Source organism: Xenopus tropicalis, chromosome 8, assembly GCF_000004195.4.
Source record: "Xenopus tropicalis strain Nigerian chromosome 8, UCB_Xtro_10.0, whole genome shotgun sequence".
Classification (NCBI taxonomy): Eukaryota; Metazoa; Chordata; class Amphibia; order Anura; family Pipidae; genus Xenopus; species Xenopus tropicalis.
In genome coordinates this window covers 122,551,568-122,576,116 of record NC_030684.2, presented here as the reverse complement: position 1 = coordinate 122,576,116, position 24,549 = coordinate 122,551,568, and the positions used below count along the sequence as shown (strand labels likewise).

General features: G+C 40.5%; 1 protein-coding gene across 1 annotated transcript in view; it reads right to left on the bottom strand.

Moving 5' to 3' along the window:
- Positions 1 to 23,825, bottom strand: part of LOC101733357 (deleted in malignant brain tumors 1 protein) — a 79,284-nt gene extending 55,459 nt beyond the window's left edge. The window contains exons 1-7 of the mRNA XM_031891743.1: positions 23,666 to 23,825; positions 19,715 to 20,029; positions 11,719 to 12,033; positions 11,100 to 11,414; positions 7,373 to 7,693; positions 4,844 to 5,155; positions 4,175 to 4,483 (exon numbers count right to left, since the gene is read on the bottom strand). Coding sequence (XP_031747603.1) covers positions 4,175 to 4,483; positions 4,844 to 5,155; positions 7,373 to 7,693; positions 11,100 to 11,414; positions 11,719 to 12,033; positions 19,715 to 20,029; positions 23,666 to 23,825 — 2,047 coding nt within the window. The remainder of the gene's footprint in view (positions 1 to 4,174; positions 4,484 to 4,843; positions 5,156 to 7,372; positions 7,694 to 11,099; positions 11,415 to 11,718; positions 12,034 to 19,714; positions 20,030 to 23,665) is intronic.
- Positions 23,826 to 24,549: the final 724 nt, after the last annotated feature.

The following is a 24,549-nucleotide window of genomic DNA, read 5'->3' as shown; positions in this document are numbered from 1 at the left end:
TAAAGTTGAATTCCATAAATTCTCATATATTTTTAAAAACAGATGTAGTTTAGTTATAAAGAGCTGTAACCCTTTCTTGGCACATTAACTTAATATTGGGCTGTATATACAGGAGCTGTGTGTTCTCAGAGTAATATTGATACTGGGAACTGGGAACAGCGCAGTGCCTCCACCTAGTGGACACTGAGGAACACACCTCTAGGGGATTTCCACTAGGATTAATCACACATGGGTTGCAGCAGTATTAAACTTTATATAACTTTTGAAACAGAAAGTAGAACAGCTTTAGGGATGACTGATAATTCTGTCCTGAGGAACTTGTGTGGGCTATCCATGGCTGGCACAGTCTCTGTACTTTGCCCAGCCCCAACTTGGATCCGGATAGACCCCCAACCCTTTAATCAGTTCAGTCCCTTCCCCAAGAGCTCTTAATCGTGGCTGCTCCCACGTAGCAGGTAATTGGGCAATACTTGTTCACTCAGGGGACTCAATCTGAGAGTTCCGCAGAGGACTTTATACTCCCTGGCAGTCCAGCAGACTTTTATCCTTTCAAGTCTGAACTCACACAGTTTGTGCTGACTGCTCACTCTGGCTCTCCCTCTACATTGGCAAACAACACCAGGGGCTCCCTTTATAAACTGCTGGGTCCGCCCCTAGATTTTTGGCTCCAAAACTTAGGCACACCTCTCCCAGACGTGTCCTGGGGCAGCCAGCCAACCGCATCCCTCCCCAGGCTGTAGCTAGGCTGGATGAGAAAACAGACTGAGAAACAGGGGACAGGGTTCTCTGATCCCCTACAGAGCTTTTGCAGTCAGTTCTTGAATATGTTATGTTGATTGAAGTTCTTTTAAACAACAAAAAACTGGCTAGGAATACAGCATCACACCTCCCAACTTTTGAAACATATAAAGAAGGACAAAAAGAAATGAAAATTTTTGACCACGCCCATTTTGTGACCACACCCCTTAAATACCACTCCCATTTATATTTGGCAGGTTATATAAAGTTTAAACAGATTTTGGGGGGTTTTGGGGTCTTTTGTTGTTTTATGTGTTATTACAGTTTTGTTAAAAAAGCTGAAATTGCTCTTTAAACTGCAAGTCTCAGTTCCCCCAAGAGACCTGTTTAGCTTATTAGTTACAATTGTATCTAAGTGCAGGGGTTGCCTGTTAACTTTTCTGGGCTCTCTGCCAAAAACTACTCATCTAATTAAGTTTGCGGAACATTGTATCATTTTTAGCATTCAGTGCAGGAGATCAAAGGGAAATGAGGGACTTTACAGTAAGAATACGGGATTACGAGCTGAGCTGTCAAAATCGGGACTGTCCCGCGAAGATTGGGACAGTTGGGAGGTATGCGGTATGGTTAGACAACAGTTAAAAGATGCCAGCTGATAAAAACAGAGCCGACAGTTTATGCACTGCAATAAAAAGCATGATGTTTACATATACACAATAGAAACACATTATGTTAATTTAAAAGAATGATTTTCATTTTAGCGTTACTGGTCCCTCCACTGAGTCATTCCATGCTGCGCTATTTACCTTTCCGGAATCAGTCAAAAAAAGTGATAGGAAATTTTATTCCTACTACTAATTTTATTCCTTTATACTAATTCACATCATTTTACATGTCAAACCGGGGCCGGGTTAAGTTCATTGTACAAATGCAATTTTAAAATATTTATTTGACATTCATTGGAGCAATGATGGGGGTCACCATCTGTGAAGAGAGTGCTGGTGATTATTTCAGCTTTAAAACTTTAGGAACCACAGGGATTAATAAGGACATTACATTATTTGAAGCTTTCTTTTTCCGATTGCTTTTGTTTGGTTTATTTTTATACAATATACAGTTTGGTCATTTCCCCATGGGACCAAACTGTAAATTATATCCTTATAAACAGTGCTTAGTGATGTCATCAGTTATAATCGGAGCTTAGTGATGTAATTTCTGTCACATGACTCACTAAAACTTGTATATTATAATAAATAATGTACCCCCTGTTGTCATCTCAGTGTTCCATGAACTATATAAAAACACTCAGCCTTCGGCCTCGTCCTTTTATATGGTCATGGAACTCCCTATATTTTACAATAGGGGGTATATATTTAATTTGATTTTGACTGCTCATGACTGACCACGGACTTCTGACTTTAATGGTTTATTGAAATAGGCCATTTGGTGCACAGATGTTTAAAATACATCCTAATTAACCCCAATGACATATTTTTTGAATTTGCTTAGAATTGTTCTTACAGACCTTTATGGGACAGCGCACCAGACCATTTGAGTGGAAGCTGAAATACTTGGTTCAGATGCTTTCAAGCCACTGCATTGCCTATGTGATTTATGATGTGGCAGTACTGTTTACTTATCTTTGAGAATAAAGATGGAAAATTATATACTTAAGTAGTACAGGTATCAGATCCATTATCCGGAAACCCATTATCCAGAAATTCCGAATTACGGAAAGGCTGTCCCCCATAGACTCCATTATAAGCAAATAATTCTAATTATTTAAAATTTCCTTTTTCTCTGTAATAATAAAACAGTACCTTGTACTTGATCCCAACTAAGATATAATTACCCCTTATTGGGGGCAGAACAGCCCTATTGGGTTTATTTCATGGTTAAATGATTCCCTTTTCTCTGTAATAATAAAACAGTACCTGTACTTGATCCCAACTAAGCTATAATTACCCCTTATTGGGGGCAGAACAGTCCTATTGGGTTTATTTCATGGTTAAATGATTCCCTTTTCCCTGTAATAATAAAACAGTACCTGTACTTGATCCCAACTAAGATATAATTACCCCTTATTGGGGGCAGAACAGCCCTATTGGGTTTATTTAATGGTTAAATGATTCCCTTTTCTCAGTAATAATAAAACAGTACCTGTACTTGATCCCAACTAAGATATAATTACCCCTTATTGGGGGCAGAACAGCCCTATTGGGTTTATTTAATGGTTAAATGATTCCCTTTTCTCTGTAATAATAAAACAGTACCTGTACTTGATCCCAACTAAGATATAATTACCCCTTATTGGGGGCAGAACAGCCCTATTGGGTTTATTTAATGGTTAAATGATTCCCTTTTCTCTGTAATAATAAAACAGTACCTGTACTTGATTCCAACTAAGATATAATTAATCCTTATTGGAGGCAAAACAATCCTATTGAGTTTATTTAATGTTTAAATAATCTTTTAGTAGACTTTAGGTATGGAGATCCAAATTACGGAAAGAGCCCTTATCCAGAAAACCCCATGTCCAGAGCATTCTGGATAATGGGTACAATACCTGTACCTATATAGACTCACTCATACATATAGATTAACTCATTTTTACAGCACATATTATGTAGAGGTAACACTGCTGGATTACTTTACACAAGGCCAGTATAGATAAACTAATTTTTACAGCACATACTATACAGAGGTGACACTACTGGATTATTTTACACTAAGTCACTAGGTTCCCAAACAGTGGGTTTACCTCTCCTTGGAGGTGCAGCAGTGGGGTTCAGCCTGAAATTCAGTTTGGGTGAAACTTGGGGAGAATAATCATTTGCTTTTGCTAGTTACACCCAATAGCTCAGCCTTAAAGTGATTCTGAGATTTGTGGTGAATATATAGGTTCCAAGTACAGAAACCTGATTAATTGGGTCATACCCTACCACATCATAAATGACCCCTCACATGTACAAACCAAAGGGCTTATTTATCAGTTTTCCAGTTTGTAAATTTGAGTTTGTTTTTGTAAATTAAAAAAAGTTGTGTATTGAATGGAAAACTTGTTTTAGTAAAAAAAATTGAATATCTCATTCAAGTTTACAAGCTTAAAAACTTGGAAAATTTGACTTGACTTTGCCTGTGACAGCTCCCATTGACTTCTATAGAAGCTCGCAAGCTTTTACATGGCAAATTTTTACATTCGAGTTTTTGCACTTAATAAATACCAGGCATTTGATTTTTCGAACCATAACTCAAATTCAAATTTATTAAGCACAAAAAAACTTGAAATGAGCAAAAAAAAAATCACACTCGACCACTGATAAATCAGGCCCCCAAGTGTCATAGTAGATTCATAGACTAGAGAAAAATAATCAACATAATGATAAATATTTTTAAATTACCAAGGATTGAAGAAGACCTTAAGAAAATATCTTACACTTGATTTTTGCAGCTTCTCTTTTACTGCAGATGTCTCTGGTCCAAGGTTTTGAAGGACACTGCCACAAAGTTATATCATTTTTCCGACACTTAATGTTGTCCAATAGGAAGGGACCTCCTGCTTCACCATATTCATGTAGAGAAGAAATTGTTCCACTCACTCCACAGTTTAGTTGCTTGCAAATAATAGAAACAGTATTCTCCCCCATTGCATTGTCACAAACAGATGTCCAGCCTCCATTGTAATAGACTTCAACCCGTCCTTCACATTCATGTGTTCCTCCAACCAAACGGAGATCAGTGGATTCTAAACAGAAAAAATTACATGACTGAAACTTTTTCTAATTGTCACACTGCTAATGTGATTTTTTTTTTTAAAAAAAATTGTGACTTTTCTTTTCTGCAACTTTTAGCACTACAAATCCGAATAGAGGGGAAAAAAAATCTGATGGTCAGTAAATGGCCCCCTAAGTCCAATAAAGGAATTTAACATGAAATAAACCCATTAAGATGGTTTTGCCACCAATATGGATTCATGCAGCATGTTAGTCTATTTATGTTGAATTAAATTATGATTGCTACCCTCTGCTAGCTATATTTATGGTAATGACACAATCTAAAACTGGGTATTTAGATGGATATTTTCTTTTCCCAGAAGTCATTTTACCTGAACATATGACACCAACATCCTCCTTATGCTGACAGTTGTGCAGGCCCCAAGCGCTGGAAGGACAATCCCACAGAGAAGTTTCATTTCCTAAACACTTCAGATCATCCATCCAAATCTTCCCAGTTCCACTTCCATGAAATGCGTTGGTTGTACTGATGGCATGTCCGCACCTCAACTGCCTGCAAACCACATTAGCATCTTCTACATCCCAGGAATCATCACAAACTGTCCCCCATTCTCCATGGTGATAGACCTCCACTCTGCCAGCACATCGACCTGTGCCGTCTACCAGCCGTACTCTCCTGCTAGCTGCAGCAAAATACAAAATAAAAAAGTAACAGGACTGGGTCAAAAATAAATTAGCATCCATGATCCCCAAGCATAATATTTATTTTTGTTTATATGGCACCAGGAATGAAATATCCTGTAATGCTTTACAGAGATAATACACCATTCCCTACCCCAGTATTGCTTACAATTCTATCAAGTTCACTCACTGGGGTCTGTTTTATCTCAGCAACCAATTAACCTGCCTGTATGTTTTAAAGTTTGGGAGAAAATTTTGGGAGTACCCAGAGGAAACCCATGCAAACACAGCCAAACCTACAAACTCAGATAGTGCCCTGATGGAATCAAACTTAGGACTTAGGCGATTTGCATTCAAATTTTGCACTTTGTATATTGCACCTATTTAGTAAATAAGTCACATCAGTCTGCTTTTTGTTAGCGACAACTACAGTTTTAGTTCAGATTTTTAATAGGGCTTTTCAATTACAAGTGATATTGTCTCCAAATACATGGAATTATTATTACTATTTATATTGTATAAATTAGCTCTGTGATTTTCTGTAAAGGAGAAAAAACCTCCCCCCACAGGCAAAGCCTCCATCCATGTGCCCTCCATTGAACCCCTCCCTGCTCCCTCCCCTCATAGTCCATTACATGGAAAAGCTTTGTAAACCTGACACAGATATGTAAGTTCACAGACACCATCATCTGTGCCTTCTAAACCTCTTTTGTTACTTTGCTGACCAGCTGACCCTTACGGGGCATGTGCAGCTGCAACTTATCCAACTGGGCTTTGTTTGCCAGCCAAATGATAGAAGAGAATTCAAAGATACAGAAGATAGTGTCTGTGAACTCCGCAGGTTTACAAACAGGAACATTTTTCAATGTATGTCTATACAGATGTTAGAACAGCATTGTATGTAGCAGACAGATGGTGGGGGACTTCGACACCATCTGTCTGCTACATACAATGCTGTTCTAACATCTGTACCCCGGCAGTTTCAGAACTCTTCACACATCCATTCATGCAACTCTAACAAGTAACACCTGTTTGAAGAGTTACATGATACTTTGGTAATCCTTTCAAAGTAACTCCACAGCATTCACACCTCTGCGAGTTTCAGATGTCACCTTTCTGAAGAGTTACATAGTGCCATTGTGATTGGATTAGTGGAAGAGTATATATGCTGAGGACTTCCCATACCAGCTGCTCGGATGAGTAATGAAACGTCTTTAATGATTACCAAACAAGTCCAGTTGCTTTAAATTTATTTATACTAAATATTTTTCAATGTAATAGACTTTGCAGGGAGGGGGGTTAGTGGAGGGCAGTAGATGTGGACTTTTGTTCACATAATAACAAATGCAAATATTTATGTGCACACAGGCATTTCTCTGTGTTTGAAGAAGGGGCTGGGAAAAGGCATCCAAGGCTTCTGATCTCTTTCCTAAACAGAGCAACATCAGAACACTTCTCTGTTTTCCTTCTAAACATATATCTATTTGACCATACAGTTACAGGGACTGATCCACAGGTGGCGCCATTGACACAAAATTCATTATATTGGCAGTTAATAAAAACTTAAATAACTCTAAAACTGAACAAAAATAAACAATTTACCTAATTGCAAAGGTGCTTAGAAAAGCATCCAAAGCAATTTTATATGAAGTTCTTTTTTAATGTTTACATATTCTTTAAGGGTAATAGAAAAGAAACTGTAATAATAAACACAAACTGCCTTGGTCATGTGCCTGTAGACCAGGGGTGGGCAGACTTTTTTCGCTTGCGAACGACCGATGACCGGGGAATGCGGAAGTGGAGCGTATGTACGCATTCACGCCGCACTTCCGCATTCCCCAGCTTCATCGCGGTCCACCAGAAATCCACGGGGGGTCGACTGGTAGACCGTGATCGAGGTATTGGCCACCCCTGCTGTAGACCATAATAACCAATCAGAAATATGCATATATTAGTTGAATGCAGTCTTGTTGCAAAGATCTAATTGGTTGCAGTTTCCTGAAAATGTATGTATCATTGTGCTAACCCTAACTTGTTGCTTTGTCACAACATACTCAAAAAAGTTCGTAAAAAACATTCAGCTAAACCCAAACAGAACCTGCAGAACTCTTATTATTTTATGACTATGAATCAAATTATTCTACGTATTTACATTATATCACATACATTTTTAAGTACTGGGATTGTGAGTTGTAGATAATTTCATGGGGTCACTGTACCTGAACAGAATACTCCAACTTCTTTCTTTGGGTCACAGCCTTGTGCTACAGAGGATGCCAGTGTCCCAACACAATCCTGTAACTGGCTCTCATTTCCATTGCACTTGATACTCTCCCATATACCATGGCTGCTGTCAGGTAGTTGTGCCTCAGAGGTGAAGGCACTTACAGCTTTTCCACAGTGCAACTCTCTACATACAACCTGAGCCTCGTTGATGCCCCACTCACTGCCATAAACTCTGTGCCAGCTGCCATTCTGTACTTCCACTCTCCCTTCACAGTGGTTCTCTCCTCCCATCAGGCGCAGGGTTTCCTTTATCCCTGTTAGTGACAGAGATGGATATTATATGGATATGGATATGGAGCAAGAAGACCAAACAAATCGATCAGCTAGGTATCTGTATGTGTCTGACACAGGGGTTAAAAGCTCAGATAAGCAACCATATTACTATATAGCATAAAATACATTTAGGGGTGCATTTATTAACATTATATACAAACATCACCAGTGTTGTCCATAGCAGCCAATCAGATCGTTGCTTTTGTTTTCTAACTTGTAGGTGACCGTTCAAATCTAAGTGCTGATTGGTTGCTATGGGCAACATCACCAACGATGTTGTAACGTACTAGTTAGGCAGGAGCCAATGAATGATTCCGCTGGTTAAAATCTGACTTCTTGTGTAAACAGAGACACCCAGCTAGTTCCAGTTTTCACCAATGCCCTTTTGGGGAACTTTCTGCTGCAGTCCTAGCTGGGGCCCTACAAACTCCAGAGAACAGATAATCAAATTACACCAAAAAGCGCGAATATTCGCGAACTTTGCGAACCCCATAGACTTCAATGGGAAGGCGAACTTTAAAACCTAGAAAAGCCATTTCTGGCCAGAAAACTGATTTTAAAGTTGTTTAAAGGGTGCCACGACCTGGACAGTGGCATGCAGGAGGGGGATCAAGGGCAAAAATTTCGCTGAAAAATACTTTGTTGACACATCGTTGCGTAAAATCGCAAAGGCAGCTGGCAGACCTAGCGGAAATACGCTGCGTTTTTTGCTATTTCGCACTATTACCACCATGGAAACTGGATTTGCTGAAAAACGCCATGTATGGCTTGCGCGGCATTTTTAGACCGAGAAAAAACGCAGCGGAAAAACGCCACGCGAACCCAAATTGCGAACATACGCGGAAAGTTCGCGAACTTGCGCGTTCGCGAACACCCGATGTTCGCGCGAATTAGTTAGCCGGCGAACAGTTCGCTACATCTCTAGTGAGCAGGAATTGATACAACCAGGAGCCAGCTTGGGCAAAGAGGGAGAGAGAAAGGGTTTAAATAGGCAGTTTTGGCACCACACTTTATTTTAAGCAAATATGAGATATATAATAGCTTTATGTGTTTTGTCCATAGAGCACTTACTCACAGGCTGAATAGACAGGTTATAGTGTACACAATATATATTTTGACTTTTTTGCCATTATAAAACAAAAAATATTTATAATTGAGAATAATTTTCTAAGCCTTTTGTATATATGTAATTTATATACCTGTTGGTATTTGGTTTAACTTGCTTTTCTTGTTATACCCCTCCCCTCTTATATCTCAATGAGTGTGTTAGTGTGATTGGCAGGTACATGGTATACATTTTGTACATGCTAACCTGTCTATTCAGCCTATGATTAAGTACTGTATACACAAAATGCATAAGGCTATTATGTATCTCATATTTGCTTAAAATAAAGCTTGCCATTTCCTTTACTTTATCTGTGGGATCTGTGAGTGCCTGCTGTACAACTGCGATGACGCAACCATATTACATCGAACAATATTCAAAAGTGAATTGGTTAACAGATCACCCACAGTATATTCCTGAGCTATATAAACATTTTCCTCTCTGGCTTCTTTAACATTGGAACCAGGATTTTTGGCCAATTACAGAACAATATTCCTTAATCTGTGATTGTTGTGCTCCAATACTATAATTTGTTACGATTCTGATTTGAACTTTTATTTATTGAACAATTAATATGTTTTAAGATGTTTCCATTTTGTGGTTGGACATTTAGGTGGTTCCTTATTAGCTTAAAACAAAGTTACAATGCATGCCTAGCTTACCTAGGGGTCTGCATCTAACCTTCATATGGTACCTTGTTTAAACAAAATGTCCCCCCCTCAAAGATGCTAAAAGAGGTGCAAAGGACATTGCATAAATTCATCTGGGGCAACAAAAGACCCAGAGTATCTACGCCTTACTGGCCAACTCATTACAAGGAGGCCTGGGATCTCCATCTATTCAAAATTACTATGACGCAACCCATCTACGATGGATATCTACATGGTCTTGCTTTCAAATAAGCCCCATATGGCAAGCATTGAGAATGCTTTTCTACATCCTATACACGTAATATACAGCAAATATTATTACTGTATTTTTTATAGCATATATAGTTGCATTTTGTATAACTGATAGATTTTTTGACTGCTAAATTGCACATAGGAATGAAACTGGTTTCCCATGTAAAAGTATGCTATTGGCCATTCCATAAATGCCCAAGATGGGTTATTGTTCTATGGAGTTTAATGGAGAAGCCGATAGTGCTCACGCTTTTTATTCTTGAATTCTACCTGAGCGGGAAGGGGAAAGAAGATTGGAGCCTGGGCAGATGTAATGGAAGTTAGTTGTGAGGATATTCTCTTTTATAGATCACTCTAGGGGGCAGATTTATCAAAACACGAGTTTGAATCCCCAATGGGAAAAATTCGGATTGGAAACGAAAATTTCTGAAGATCGCAAAAATCACAAAAATGCTTACAGAAAAATTGTATTAGTCACAATAATATCGTATTGGCGATCCGAAAGTCACAACATTTTCATACCAATCGATTGTAAACAGCGGCAAAACCGAAAATACGAAAAAGTTGTGTAAGCACCGAAAAAGTTGCGAAATCGCCGAAAAAGTTGAGTAAGGTACGAAAAAGTCACGGAAAATACAATTGGACCAATCAAACGAACGCTCGGAACGTTTGTGGATAAGTAAATGTGCCCCTAGGAGTCAGAGCTAGGTTCAGGTTATTTAGTGAGCAGCCTGATGCTCCTATGCATTTTTTTTTACACACATTTATTGATTTCACCTAAGAATTAGAGTCCTTCAGCATTACAGAAGGGCCTACTCTTTAAAGGACATGGAAAGGCAAAGCCACTTGGGGGTGCCAAAATGTTAGGCACCCCCAAGTGACTTTAATTGCCTACATTTTACACCGGGCTGGTGCCCCTGTACGGAGAGAACAGCACCAGCTCGGGGTACCTGCAGCACTTCCTTCTTTAACAGAGAAGTCGGCTTTTCACTCTACTGCGCATGTGCCCACCGCATAGTCACAGCTTAACGAAGCAGGAAGAAGGAAGTGCATCACTCCAGGTACCCCGGGCTGGTGCTGTTTTCTCCTAACAGGGGCACCAGCCCGGGGTACAAGTTAAGCGATTAAAGTCACTTGGGGGTGCCTAACATTTTGGCACCCCCAAGTGACTTTGCCTTTCCTTGTCCTTTAAGATTAAGAGTCACATTTGTGATTTATTGGTTTGGCTAATTGTTTTTGGAACTCCTTGCCCTTATCTCTGGAGTTTTTAGAAAATAGCAACAAGAACATTTTTAGCCATCTGCCCCTTGTTCTCTCCCAACAGTGTAGATGCCTTTCCCACATACAGTACAAGGTTCCACTTTTATGAGAACAACTTACCAGTACATATAACAGCGGCTGTCTCACCATGTGGGCAATCACTGTTCCCCAGGGCAGTGTATGGGCACTCTGCTAGCTGTGACTCGGTGCCCTTGCAGTGAAATCTATCAGTCCATGTAAGTTTACTTGTGCCAAACATGTTTCCATGTGGGACTGAGACAGCGGTGCCGCAGTTGAGCTGCCGACACAAGACATTGGCAGCATGTAAATCCCAGTGTGAGTTGCACAGTGACTTCCATTGTCCTACACGTTCCAGTTCCACTCTCCCTGAGCAGCTCTGACTGCCATTCACTATCCTGTAGTCACTGTATGTACCTGCAGAATACAATTGTACAGCCTGTAGATGTCAGTAAAAAATGCTCATGCAATATAATTTCCCATCCAAAAGCCAAATGGTGACACATCTTTACAGAGAAAAATAAATACTTTACACCACACATTCTCAAAACAGAAGTATCCAGAATGTCATCAATTCAGACTTCAAGCCTGCAGCTTTCCACGCCTCGTTTACTTTTAAATACTCAGACTTTTTTAATACCCTTCTTTGTGCTTGATCATGTTTTTTAAGTAAAAGCAACTAAGACATTTTTAATGAAGGGCAGTTAATAAAATTACTCACCTATGCAATGTATGGTTGGTGGATTTGGATTAGTGCAGTTTTTCTTAATACTGTTAATCCAGATACAGTTCTTTATGTTGGTCTCATTCCCAATACACTTAATTTCCCCAGTCCAGAATTCCTCTATTCTCTTGTAGGAATTTGTTATTACTGGCAGTGTTACAGCAGTCCCACAATCCAATTGCCTGCAGATAACATTGGCTGCTCTCAGCCCAGCATCCAACTCACACACTGGGCCTGAACTGGTACTATCAGCCACCTCTAGATGCCCTGAACATATGCTTTGTCCTTCTACCCATGTGTGAGCTATACGACCTGTTGTATAAATAAAAAGTTATTAGAATACAATTTACAGAATAGTTTTGAAAAGTTGCAAAAGTTCAAAACAACAGGTTCTTTGACCTACCATAGTTTATATTCTTTGTACCTTACACCACTGGGTGTCATTTCTGCCTTCTACAGCAGTACCCTTTTATGTGTACCAAATGGAATTTAAGGAGTTGTGCAACATTATGAAACATTATATTTGCAGCATTAAAAGTTATGGGGGGGGCGCAATGGTGTCCCAAGGAAATCCCTTGAGAATCATTTAGGACATACAAGGCAGCCATGGGCGGTGTCATCTTTCATCATTTCTATCTTTGCCTTCCTGATTGCTGTTTTACAACAGGGTAGAGGTCCATTATTTAAACTTCTCATTTCAGTGGTTTTAGAGTTTTTTTGAAAACTCGAATAAACTCATTTTCTCTAAAGTGACAAATGCCAACTAATTTATTAAATCAGCTATTTTTAAAAAGCATGAATGGAAAAACCCACCAAAAAAATTCTCATAAACCAAAAAGTCCAAGAAAAAATCTTTTCTGTAAGAATTTTCGTGATCTTCCAAACAAAATAAACCCCACAAAGACTTCTAAAAGCACACGCTTTTTTTTTTCATTTAATAATTCGTTTAAAAAATACATATTTTATGGTTTAGAAAAAAATATTAAAATCCACAATTTTTTTGCGTTAAAAAATATGTATTATGAAAAATAAAAGCTGCGTAGATGCATCAAATCCACTATTTTGGGATTCGCCCAAATCCCAGAATCCTTGGTGAAAAATTTGGCCGAATACCAAATCGAAACCAAATTGTAATTTGCATATGCAAATTAGGAAAAGCAAGGGTCAAAGAGAACAGCACATCTTTCAACTTCCAGAGGCATGGATCTGACGAAATCCAAATCCTGCTGAAAAAAGTTGAATCTTGGCCAAATCCCAAACTGAAACCTGGATTTGGTGCATCCCTAGTAAATGTGCTCCATATCCATATTGTAGTGTGTCTGAATCCTCTGGCTCCTGATTGTCAATGTTTAGGCACCCCCAGTGAGTGCAATCACTTACCTGATACCCTGGGCCAATGCTCCTGTTAGCAGAAAACTTCACAGGCCCAGGGTATATCTGTGCAAGCACCACGGAGTGATCCTCTTCTTCTGCTCTTTCTTCCTTCAAAATCCTGGGGCTGACGCATGTGCAGAAAAGTGAAAAAGCTCTATTGAATATGTACTTGCACAGAAGAACCCTGGACCCATGCTACCTGGGCATTTTCTGTCTCTCTGCCAACTAATGGAGCTTGTATGTAGGAACTGGTCACTCTTCCGTATGCATGACTGTAATCCACTGTGGGGGTGCCACATGCTTAGTCACCATTCCTCGCATCTTTATTTGTTATCACTGCTCATCTCCCTCATTGGGGTTGCTAGTCAGGCTGTCTTTTAGTGCCACCCTGTAACCATATGGCAGTTGTTATACGTGTCTGAATTGATATTACTTGGCTGGTTCAGAGTCATTGAGCAGCATTAATATACCCTCCTTATCAGGTAAACATACCTCTTTAAGCAGCATACATTAGTGCACAGTACTTCTAGTGTAGGGGCACTGTTATCAATGATATAGGTGAACTAGAAAGGGAAGTTAGAGAACAAACTTCATGTTGGTTTGAAAAACATGAATTCAACACTCCCTACATATTTCAGCCTCTCACATCAAATCCAAATTTTACCTCTGGCCCAGAAAAAGGCTCCTTTACTAGATGGCATTATGGGACAACAGACCGACTAGAATTAGTGATTTTCATCCAAGCCAATAAATTCAAACAATGGAATAAACCACTAACATGTGGGAGCACTGACGGAATCACGAGAGATAGATAAACCACTCTCCAAAGCATAAAGATTCTTACTGAGTGCCGTACCTTTACCACCCAGACCATTTTGTTTAGCATGGGAAAGGGAACTTGATATCAATATATCCGATAAAGCATGGGATAGAATTTTCAGCACTATGCACAAAACATCCAGAGTGTCCAAGCCACCTACAAACTGGCCACAAGGTGGCACTATACACCTGCAAAGTTAAATAAAATATATACCAACAGTTCTGATGCATGCTGGAGATGTAATAGCCATAAAGGAACTCACATACATATTTGGCTATCATGCCCAGCGTCAATATTGGACTGGTGTAATTGATACTATAAACCAAATCACAAAATTCAACATTAAGACTGAAGATCCAATTTTACTTAATATCTATCTGGACAAAAACGTTACCATTTCAGACCCCCTTACCCTACCACTACGACAATCTGCAAAGTCACGTATCGTTAGCCAATACGGAAGAAATCAGGCAGATGGAAAATATAACCTGTATGCTTCACAACAATAGCCCACTGTATTGGAAAGTTTGGACCCCCTCGTTAAACTATATAAAATTATTATAGCTCTCACTTCAAAGACAGCTATTCAGGATAGTTTATTAGACATATTCTCCATAGTATATTCCCTCTAGACTTATAACGTGATGAATTAGGAATGACTTGTTGACAGCTTTTGCCTGAAAATTGTTGTACAATGTAAAGATTTATAGTTGCAATGTTTCCCCCCCCTTCCTCCCTTGTGTATCCCTCCCCCATAAATGCAAAATGTTAAAGAAAAAAAAAAACAGTGAAGTCACTGAATTAAATCTGATTGGCTGTTGTTGGCTCTACCCAGTTTTTCTAACCTTGGACCCCAGTTATATAGTAATAACCACTGTGCAAAGTTTGGGGATCCTGATTTTAATAGTGTCTGAATGGCAGCAATTTAAATTTCCCCACTAAAAGTCAATGAGTGACATCTGATTGGCTGTTGGTGGTTACGCCCACTTTTTCTAACCTGAAACTGCAGTTACCCAGTGACTAACTCTGCAAAGTTTAGGGACCTCAGAATTAATAGTTAAAGAATGGCAGCAGTTTTAATTTAAAGCAAGAAAAGTCAATAGGTGAATTGTGATTGGTGGTTGGTGGGTGTGCCCCCTTTTTCTAACCTTGAGTAGAAGTCACTCAGTGACAAACAGTGGGCACCCTGGCATAAATAGTGTGAGAATGGCAGCATTTTATATTTAAACCAATAAAATGCAATGGATGAAATCTGATTGGCTGTTAGTGGCCCAACCCACTTTTCCTATTTTTGAACTGCAGCCCCCCAGTGACCAACTTTGCAAAGTTTGGGGCCAATTCACCTATTGACTTTTCTTTGTTTAAATTTAAACTGCTGCTGTTCTGTAACTATTAATCCTAAGGTCCCTAAACTCTGCAGAGTTAGTCACTGGGTAACTGCAGTTCCAGGTTAGAAAAAGGGGGTTGTTGTTGGCCCCGCCCACTTTTCCAAACTTGGAGCGTAGTCACCCAGTGACAAACTGTGCAAAGTTTGGGGACCCTGACATTAAGAGAATGGCAGTGTCACGGTCGGCACCCTAAACCAGAACTGATGCCAAGTTCCCTGGTCTCGGCTCGGCTTCACCTACTCAGATGCCACCTGGACTTAACGAGAGGAACAAGGCGAGGAGTTCTGGCAAGCAAAGGGGCACGACTGTATAAAGAGTCAGTTAGGCCGAAGATCACGGTACAAAAGGATTAGGCAAGTTCGTAGTCAGGCAGGCTGGGTCGAGGCAGGCAGTAATCAAGGATAGTCAGACAGGCAGGGGTCAAACCAGATAATCAAGCAGGATGAGACAAAATCGGAGTCAAAGTACAAGCCGGGGTCAGGTTACGGATATCAGAATAGTCAGGAACAGGCCGGGTCAAAAACGCAGGAAAGCACAAGCAGGATACAGGAACAAAACGCACAAAGCTCAGAAAAGGCACCAGGAACAAATTCCTATCACGGGCAATGAAAAGTAAACAAAGTCCCTTTAAATACTTTAAATTTCGCGCCATTGCGTCATCACGCCAGCGCGCATGCGCCTATAAATTACAGTGATGCGCACACGGCGCGCACTAGGAGGAAGCCAGCACAGAGATAGGACGGCGGGCGTCCCCGCCATGCCGGTAAGCAATATTTTATTACAGGCAGCAGTTCAAATTTTCCCACTGAAAACAATGAAAGAAATGTGATTGGCTTTTGGCAGCCCCACCCACTTTTTCTAACCTTGAGTAAGTAGTCACCCAGTGACTGACTGTGCAAAGTTTGGGAACCCTGGCATCAATCCAATAAAATTCAATAGGTTAAATCTGATTGGCTGTTGTTGGCTTTGCCCACTTTTCAAAATTAAAACTGCAGTCCCCTAATGAACTACTGTGAAGAGTATGGGGACCCTGGTGTTAATACTGTGAGAGTGGCAGCAGGTTGAATTTCCCCATTGAAATTCAATAGGTAATATCTGTGTAGGGATCCCCAAATTTGGCCCCTTAGGTGGGTTCCCATTTAGACAGGCACTAGAGGGTGATCCTGTGGGATTTGGACACCTAAGGTGGTCCTGTAGGTTTATATTCTAAGAGGGAGTTTCCCTGCAGTTCAGGCAGCAACCACTGGGTGGTGTGTTTGGATATAAAAGGGGATGACTCCCATGTTCACTAGGTTTTAGTCCTGGGACCTCCCTCTGTAAAGAGGTTATCAACAGGCTCGTGCTCTAGTATAGGAGATATTGTAATAGATCTAGGAGTGATAGGCAGGGAGAGTAAGAACAGGTAGAGATAGCCCCACCAGGAGTAAGAGGGGTTAAAACCCCCTAGCAATCCATCGCCGGAGTTTAGGGGATGTAGTGTCCAGTTAGGTGGTTCAAGTGACCACCAGGGAGATTCCTAATCAAAGGGTACGCAAGCGAGAGTACCGGGGTGAGTCCTTTTGGAGGGTCAGCCTGGCGAGAGTACCGGGGAGAGCCCTAAGAGAGGGTCTCCCAGCGGGAGTACCGGGGGGAGCTCCTAGATAGGATTACTTGGCGGGAGTACCGTGAGTAACCCTTTGAGAGAGGTTCTCTAAGAAAAGAGTAAAGGAGAAATATAACCTGAAGTGTGTATGTAACTTATCCGGGAAGTTCTGCCTGCAGTCAATAAACAAGTTCATCTGGTTCACCATAATAGCCAGTGTTTTGTCTCTTCTTACAAAGAGGATCCTCAACTGCCTGGTAAGCAGCTACCCCAAGGGAGGGGCTAGGTACCGGGAGTTGCAGGGAGTCCCGGTCCAAAGAGGACAGTACAGAATTTCCCAGGGAGGGGAGTTCTACCTGTACCTAACCTGAGTGGAGGCACGCCTGTAATATTGTACCTGTTCCCCCCTAGTAAGCGGGGACTCAGGGCTCCTGTAGCGGCAAAAGCATGCCATTGGATGGCACAAGTAGCAGCACCGTCTAAAGTGGGCTGCTTCTGATTGGCTGTTGGTGGCTCCACCCACTTTTCTAACCTTGAACCACAGTTACCTGGTGCCTAACTTGGGGACCCCGGTGTTATTACTGTGAGAATGGCAGCAGGTTGGATTTCTGCCAAGTCAATAGGTAAAATCTGATTGGCTGTTCACAGCTCCGCCCCCTTTTGGGCATCCAACAATCATCATATTTTCATTCAGGCTGACCCCATGACTAAGTGATTCAAGTTTGGGCGGTGTAGCTTCAAAGTTGTAAGATTGACAGGGACGATTTTCAAACTGCTGCCAAAGTCAATGGGAAAATTGGGAAGAATAAGCTGAATTGGAAGAACAGTAGGTGGGTTTTTCAAACCAACATAATTACCCCAAGGGATGAGGATGTGCTGGCAAGCTGCCTCAGTATCCAATGGGTTACCACTGCCTGGCAGCTGTACTGATACACATATATACTATATACAGTAGAGACTGATCCTAGTCTTCTTTCTCCTCATCTCTATGCTTCAGTGCATCAGCTGGTGTGGCTTCCTGGAACCAGGGGCGGGCCGAGCCGACCGGGCGCCATAGGCAACCCGGTCGGCCACCTCGCCCCTGCACCGCGAACTCCATCCCCCCTCTGTTGTTTGATGCACATGCGCAGTTCGAGGGGGGGTGGGGCGGTGATGCGCGATGCATAGCGACGCAACGCACAACTGATTGTAGTCTAGGGGTAGGCAGGAGGGGTTCCTGCCTGGCGCCCCCCAATCGTTGCGCCCTAGGCAGCTGCCTCTTCTGCCTACCCCTAGTTCCAGCCCTGCCTGGAACTGCAACAATTTTATTCTTGTTAATCTTTTTTTAGAGTAATTTTAATGGGAAAAGATCACCCTATATAATTTGAATATTACAGTGGCCCCTCCATTTGGCTCCCCCATTGTTCTCTGTAACAGTTAAAGGGTACACATAGCCACATTGTTTCAATCACCAGAGGTGTGGGCTTATTGGGTCTGCTCTCCAACTGGGTATACAATACTATATTGGGCAGAAAATGCTCTTAGCAAGCCAATGTTGATCCACATGTATTAAATATTAATGCTGCTGTACAGGTCTCTGGCAGTTAAAAATGGTTACTAACTGCAAAATGACTTACAGTAAGATTATTTGTGTCTTTTTGTTTTGTGTTCCCCTCTATGTAAAAAAAAAATAAAATAAAAAAAAAAAACACAAACTTTGCCCAGGTGTAGTGACACAGAGATGTTAGCTTTCACACAGGTGAGAAGTAAACTCTACCTGCTGGTTGGTTGCTGTTACTGACTAGACTATTAACAAATGTTGCTCCTTATATTACACAACCCCTTAAAGGAGAAGGAAAGGTAAAAACTAAGTAAGCTTTATCAGAAAGGTCTATGTAAATACAGCCATAAGCACTTACAGAAACGCTGCACTGAGTCCTCTATCAAAAGAAACACAGGATTTCTTGTCTCTTTTTTTGTAAACATGATGTTCCATTGTCTGACTTCCTCTCTCAGAAACATCCTTAATTCTCGGGGCCAGAGTCTGTGCAGTCCCTCTCCTGCTCCCCCTCCCACCAGAATGCTAAGAACTCCCTCCACCATCCCTTAGGATTGTGTGATCTCAGCTATAATGGCTAGACTGCAGTCATGAAGCTACTTAAAATGGCAGCTGCTGTCTTAAGCAAATGGAGAAAGCTTCTAAACTGGTTACTTAGGTCTGGTAATGGTTTCTGCAGAATAAATATAGTGTTCTAGGTGGCACTAATGTGGCAAATCTATTGGCAGTAAAATGCCAAAATGACTTTCCTTCTCCTTGAAAAGTTAAAGGATCATGGCCCTTGCCTGTAATAAGATAATGTCACATTCCCTCACTCAGCCCCCCACTGTTGGAAGCTGGTCTTGGCCATAGGAGGTGGGGCAAGGTTTGACAGGCTTAGAGCAAATGTAAACTTTGCCCAGCCTATCAGGAGTTAGCTTCCAACGTCAAGCTAAATTGCTGAGACAGCGGGGCAGGAGCTGCGTCAGTGAGCCACACAGTTTGGTAGTGGGGGGCTGCAGGGAGGCAGGGGGACATGATGGAACAGTTAGATCAGTACTGCTGGGATTCTTATTAAAGGCAAACTGTACTAAATGTGGAAAGTGTTCTTATGTCTTTCATTTCAAGGGGACGTTGTCTTTTTATTTAAGCATAAAATGTTACATTATTATGAAAATGTGTTTCTTTTCTGTGAATCAATTTGCTTCTGCTGAATAAGGAATTTGAACACACATTCTTCAAGATACACGTATATATCCTGGCAGTATGGGGGAATTGCTAAATGTTTTATAATATTGTTGAAAACACTGTACCTGAGCAGATTACTCCTGCATCTTCACCATGATTACAGTTGTGTTCTCCCCATGGGCGGGAATTACATTCCCATAGATAGGATTCAGTTCCTCTGCACCGTACATAATCCAACCAAATCCTCCCAGTACCTGCACCATGATGGGCGTTAGTAGTAGCACGGACGGCACGGCCACATCCCAACTGTCTGCAAACCACATCAGCATCATTGGTATCCCAGTCATCATCACACACTGTGCCCCACTCTCCCTGGTGATAGACCTCTACTCTGCCCTCACAGGGACTGGCACCATTCTGTAGTCGCAGTCTTTTATATCCTGCAAATACAAGGGAAAATATACAAGATATAAAACAATATCATGGGACAAACAGTACAGCTTCTTCCTCTGAATGTCTTTGACATCCAACAAATCTTCTGTAATAATTTATTATAATGTGCATGTGCTGTTACTGCTCACAATTAACCCTTATGGTTGTTTCCATTAAAGGACAGATGTTTATAACAGATATATAATGGATATATATATATCAAAACAAATTAATATTTTAATATTTTAAATTTAGCATCATCCTATACCTGGGAGTGCTACCCAGCTGCAGAATCTGATAACAGGACATCATTTTTTTCAGAGTTAATTAAGGCACCTGTCTAATGCCTCAGTTTCTGTGAGGGAACTAAAACCAAATTAACCAATGTTCTCCTTCTCTTTCTCACCCTATACATTATGCAATTATCTCATTTTAAAGGTATGGGCTCCATCATCCAGAAATCCATTAGCCAGACAGAATGCTCTGAATTATGGGAAAGCCATTTTTAGTTTGAATGATTTTCCATTTTCTCTGTAATAATAAAGCAGGAGCTTATAGTAAGTAAGCTGCATGGATCCTTATTGATGGCAAAACAATACTGTTGGGTTTATTTCATGTTTAAATGTTTTTAGCAGACATAAGTGTGGGGAGCTAAACTACAAAAAGATCCCTTATTCGAAAAACCCAGAAGCAGGTCCCGAGCACTCTGGAACAATTTCTTTTTTGTGTAGTGGAAAGTAGGTCAGGCAGTAACACTTCTAACAATATTTCAATGTCATACACCTATTTAGTGCTAAAATAAGAACCCTAATTAAGAATTTTAAACAGAGCAGACAGTAACTGTTACAACTTCTTTACCGCTATCCATTACAGACCTACTGTATATAGTGATTACAGACTTCCTGTAGTGGAAAGAAAAGCAAGCAGGCTCAAAACTCAGATGTCTGTTGGAATAATTATTTGCGGAGCAGACACATTTGCCTATTATTTGCCTATTCCCTGTCTATTTCTCCCATTTGCACTTTGCGGAGGTGCACAGTGTGTCACATTTATAATATGACAAATTAAGAGGAGAGAGAAGACAACCATTCCAAGGTATATTCAATTTACTTTTCCAAACAAATTACTTGGACTTTTTAATTTGTTATATTAATGCAAAAGTGTTTATTAATGCAGCCACCCCCCCCCCCCCGTTTTAGTTAAAGTGATGAGTACTGTAAAAATACTGGGAGCGTGCAATTAGTAGAATTTGGTGTGTGTTCTTTAACCCTTTCACTGCCAGCCGTTTTGGTCAAAACAGAACTTGTACTAAATGTCTAAAAAAATGAAAAAAAAAAAATCATATTTTCAATCATACTAATATACACATTATATATATAATATATAACACATATACCAGAATAATTATTTTATGCACGAAAACACAACTGATTTGAAAAGTCCCATGTCTCCTAAATGCACCAATACCAAATATATATAGTTTTATGGAGATTTCTCACTTGTATAGGTCAAAAACTCCCAGCAGTACACTACCAAATATCCAAAGTGTGTATTTGTGAATATTTGTGATTTTTTAAAAAAATCGCTTCAAAGCTTCCAGTCTATAGTATCTTATCTCCTACAGGTCATAAAGTAACCAGATAAAACACCCTAAATATGAACACCAGGGGTCCACTGAACAGTTTGATGCCCAATATGTATAGGTTTACCTAAGTATGTAGCATGTAGGGGCCCCAAAGTGAACATACCCCCATATGATCTATCATTTCTGTCATTTCAGCTCTTGCACAATCAACACATTTACATCATTATATGTGGGATAAAGCTAGTAAAAAGTACGCTCACCCCAGAAAGTCATATATTTTTGGAAAGTACACATTCCCCCGAATCTAAAATGGGTACCCATGTCTTACTTCCCCAAATTACCAACCCACCCCGTTAAAGCTTCCACTTTGCAGCATCTTATCTCCCACATAACATTAGGTACCAAGATAAAACACCCTAAACTTGAACGCCAGGGGTCCACTGAACAGTTTGACACCAAATATATGCAAAATCAGCACATTTACATCATTTTCTGGGGGATAAAGCTAGTAAAAAGTACACTCACCCCAGAAAGTCATATTTTTGGAAAGTACACATTCCCCCGAATCTAAAATGGGTACCCATGTCTTTCTACTCCAAAGTACCAAGCCGCAAAGCTTTCCTAAATATGGCGATTTTGATAACATTTCCAAAAATCCTCTCAAAGCTTCCAGTTGGCAGCATTTTATGTCCCACATAGCATTAGGTACCAAGATAAACCACCCTGAATATGAACCCCAGGGGTCCACTGAACAGTGTGATGCCCAATATGTATAGGTTTACCTAAGTATGTGGCATGTAGGGGCCCCAATGTGAACATACCCCCATATGATCTGTCATTTCTGTCATTCCAGCTCCTGCAAAACCAACACATTCACATCATTATATGTGGGATAAAGCTAGTAAAAAGTATGCTCACCCCAGAAAGCCATATATATCCAAAGTACCAAGCCGCAAAGCTTTCCTAAGTTTGCCAATTTTTATGACATTTCCAAAAATCACCACAAAACTTCCAATATGCAGCATCTTTTTTTCTATAGGTCATTAGGTACCAAGATAAAACACCCTAAATATGAACCCCAGAGGTCTACTGAACAGTTTGATGCCCACTATACATAGGTTTATCAAAGTACATTGCACTTAGAGACCCCAAAATATACTTTGTTCACATTAATTTCATGGCTTACCTTTACCTAATTCATAAACACACGGCAGTGTTATGTTGGATAGAAACTGCAGAACTGTAGGGTGACCCCATGATAACCATATATTTTTGAATAGTACATATTCTGGTAAATCCAACATTGGTAAAGAAGCCTTTCTACACCAACGTACCAATCTGCAAAGCTTTGCTAAAGCTGGTGGTTTCTATGACATTTCAGAAAATTGCCTAAAAATGTTTCAATTTGCCTCATTTATCTCACACAATTTCCTGCATAAAAAGGCAAATCACCCCAAATAGGAACACCAGTGGCCTACTGAACAGTTTGATGCCCAATATGCATAGATATACCAAAGTCTGCGGTATGTACTGACCCCAAAATGAAAATAGTGCATATGGATTTCTCGCCTGCCAGCTCAGCTTTTGCATACAGAGCCCCCTGTCAGCGTATTATGTGCAGTAACCCCCCTAACTATACAGAGACCCCCAGAAAACCATATATTTTTGGAAAGTACACATTCTGATTAATTCAAAATAGGTAAAGTTATTTTTCTACACCAAAGTACCATATGGCAAAGCTATGCTAAAAACAGATCAGGAACACTAAAACAGGGAAAAAAATGCAATAAAACCAAAAAATTGTGTAAATCAAAGAAACAACAAAATAAGTCACACAACAGCAGTAGTCATGCTCTCAAAATATAGTTTTTAGAGAAAAAAACTAAAGACAAAGGGGTAAAAAAAGTAAAAAAAAATTGTTTGTGTATACATGTGTGTACACATCTAAAAGTTCTGTGACAGTGTTTAAGTGTGCAAAATGAAAAAAAAACTGCTAAATTGTGTGTAAATGTGTGTAAGTTTGTAAGTATGTGTACTAGTGCAAATAAAGGGCACTTACTTGGCCTGGTAGTAAAAGGTCTCAGCGATCGCACGTAGGGTCCTCTCTGCAGAGTTCTTGCAGCACAGGAAGTGCGTGGGTGGCGCTGGTGGGGGAAGGAGCAGGACAATGCGTCTGCTGCTTGTAGGTCGGTCCTGCGACTAACCCATTGCAGGACCATTCCGAGAGCCCCCTGGGCTCGTTGCCCAGGGGGCTGTCATCGCTCAGAACTCTCTGCACATGCCTCCTCTGCAGAGAGAATCCTTTATCTGCAAAGCACGTACGGCGTACGTGCTTGGCAGATAAACCCTTTTTTCTGCAAGCACGTATGCTGTACGTGGTTGGCAGCTAAAGGGTTAAAAATCTGAATGAATTATTAATCAACTTTTTATTGTTACTTTTATGCTGTAGATCAAGGATCCCCAGCCTTTTATACCCATGAGCCACATTTATATAGAAAAAGTTTTAGAAAGCAACACAAGCGTGAAAATAGTTCCTGGAGGTGCCAATGAGAGCTGTAATTTGCTATTTGGTAGCCACTATGTTGACTGGAAGCCTACAGAAGGCTCTTTTTGGCAATTACATTGGGTTTTTATGCAATCAAACCTTGCCTCCCAACCAGAAAGCACCTGCTTTGAGGCCACTGGAAGCAACATCCAAGGGGTTGGCGAGCAACATGTTCCTCCTGAGCCACTGGTTGGGGACCACTGTTGTAGATATACAGTGAGTCATTTATAAAATTCACACAGCACAGAATTATTTGCACAGTGAACATATTTGCCCTGCCTGTGTTTATATTTATAAAACTGGACAAGACTGGTGAAATGAATGTGCAAACCTAATTGTGAAATTTGAATTCAATGTGCGAATGCTCTTAAAGCTTTTTAAATAAGGCATATTGGCCA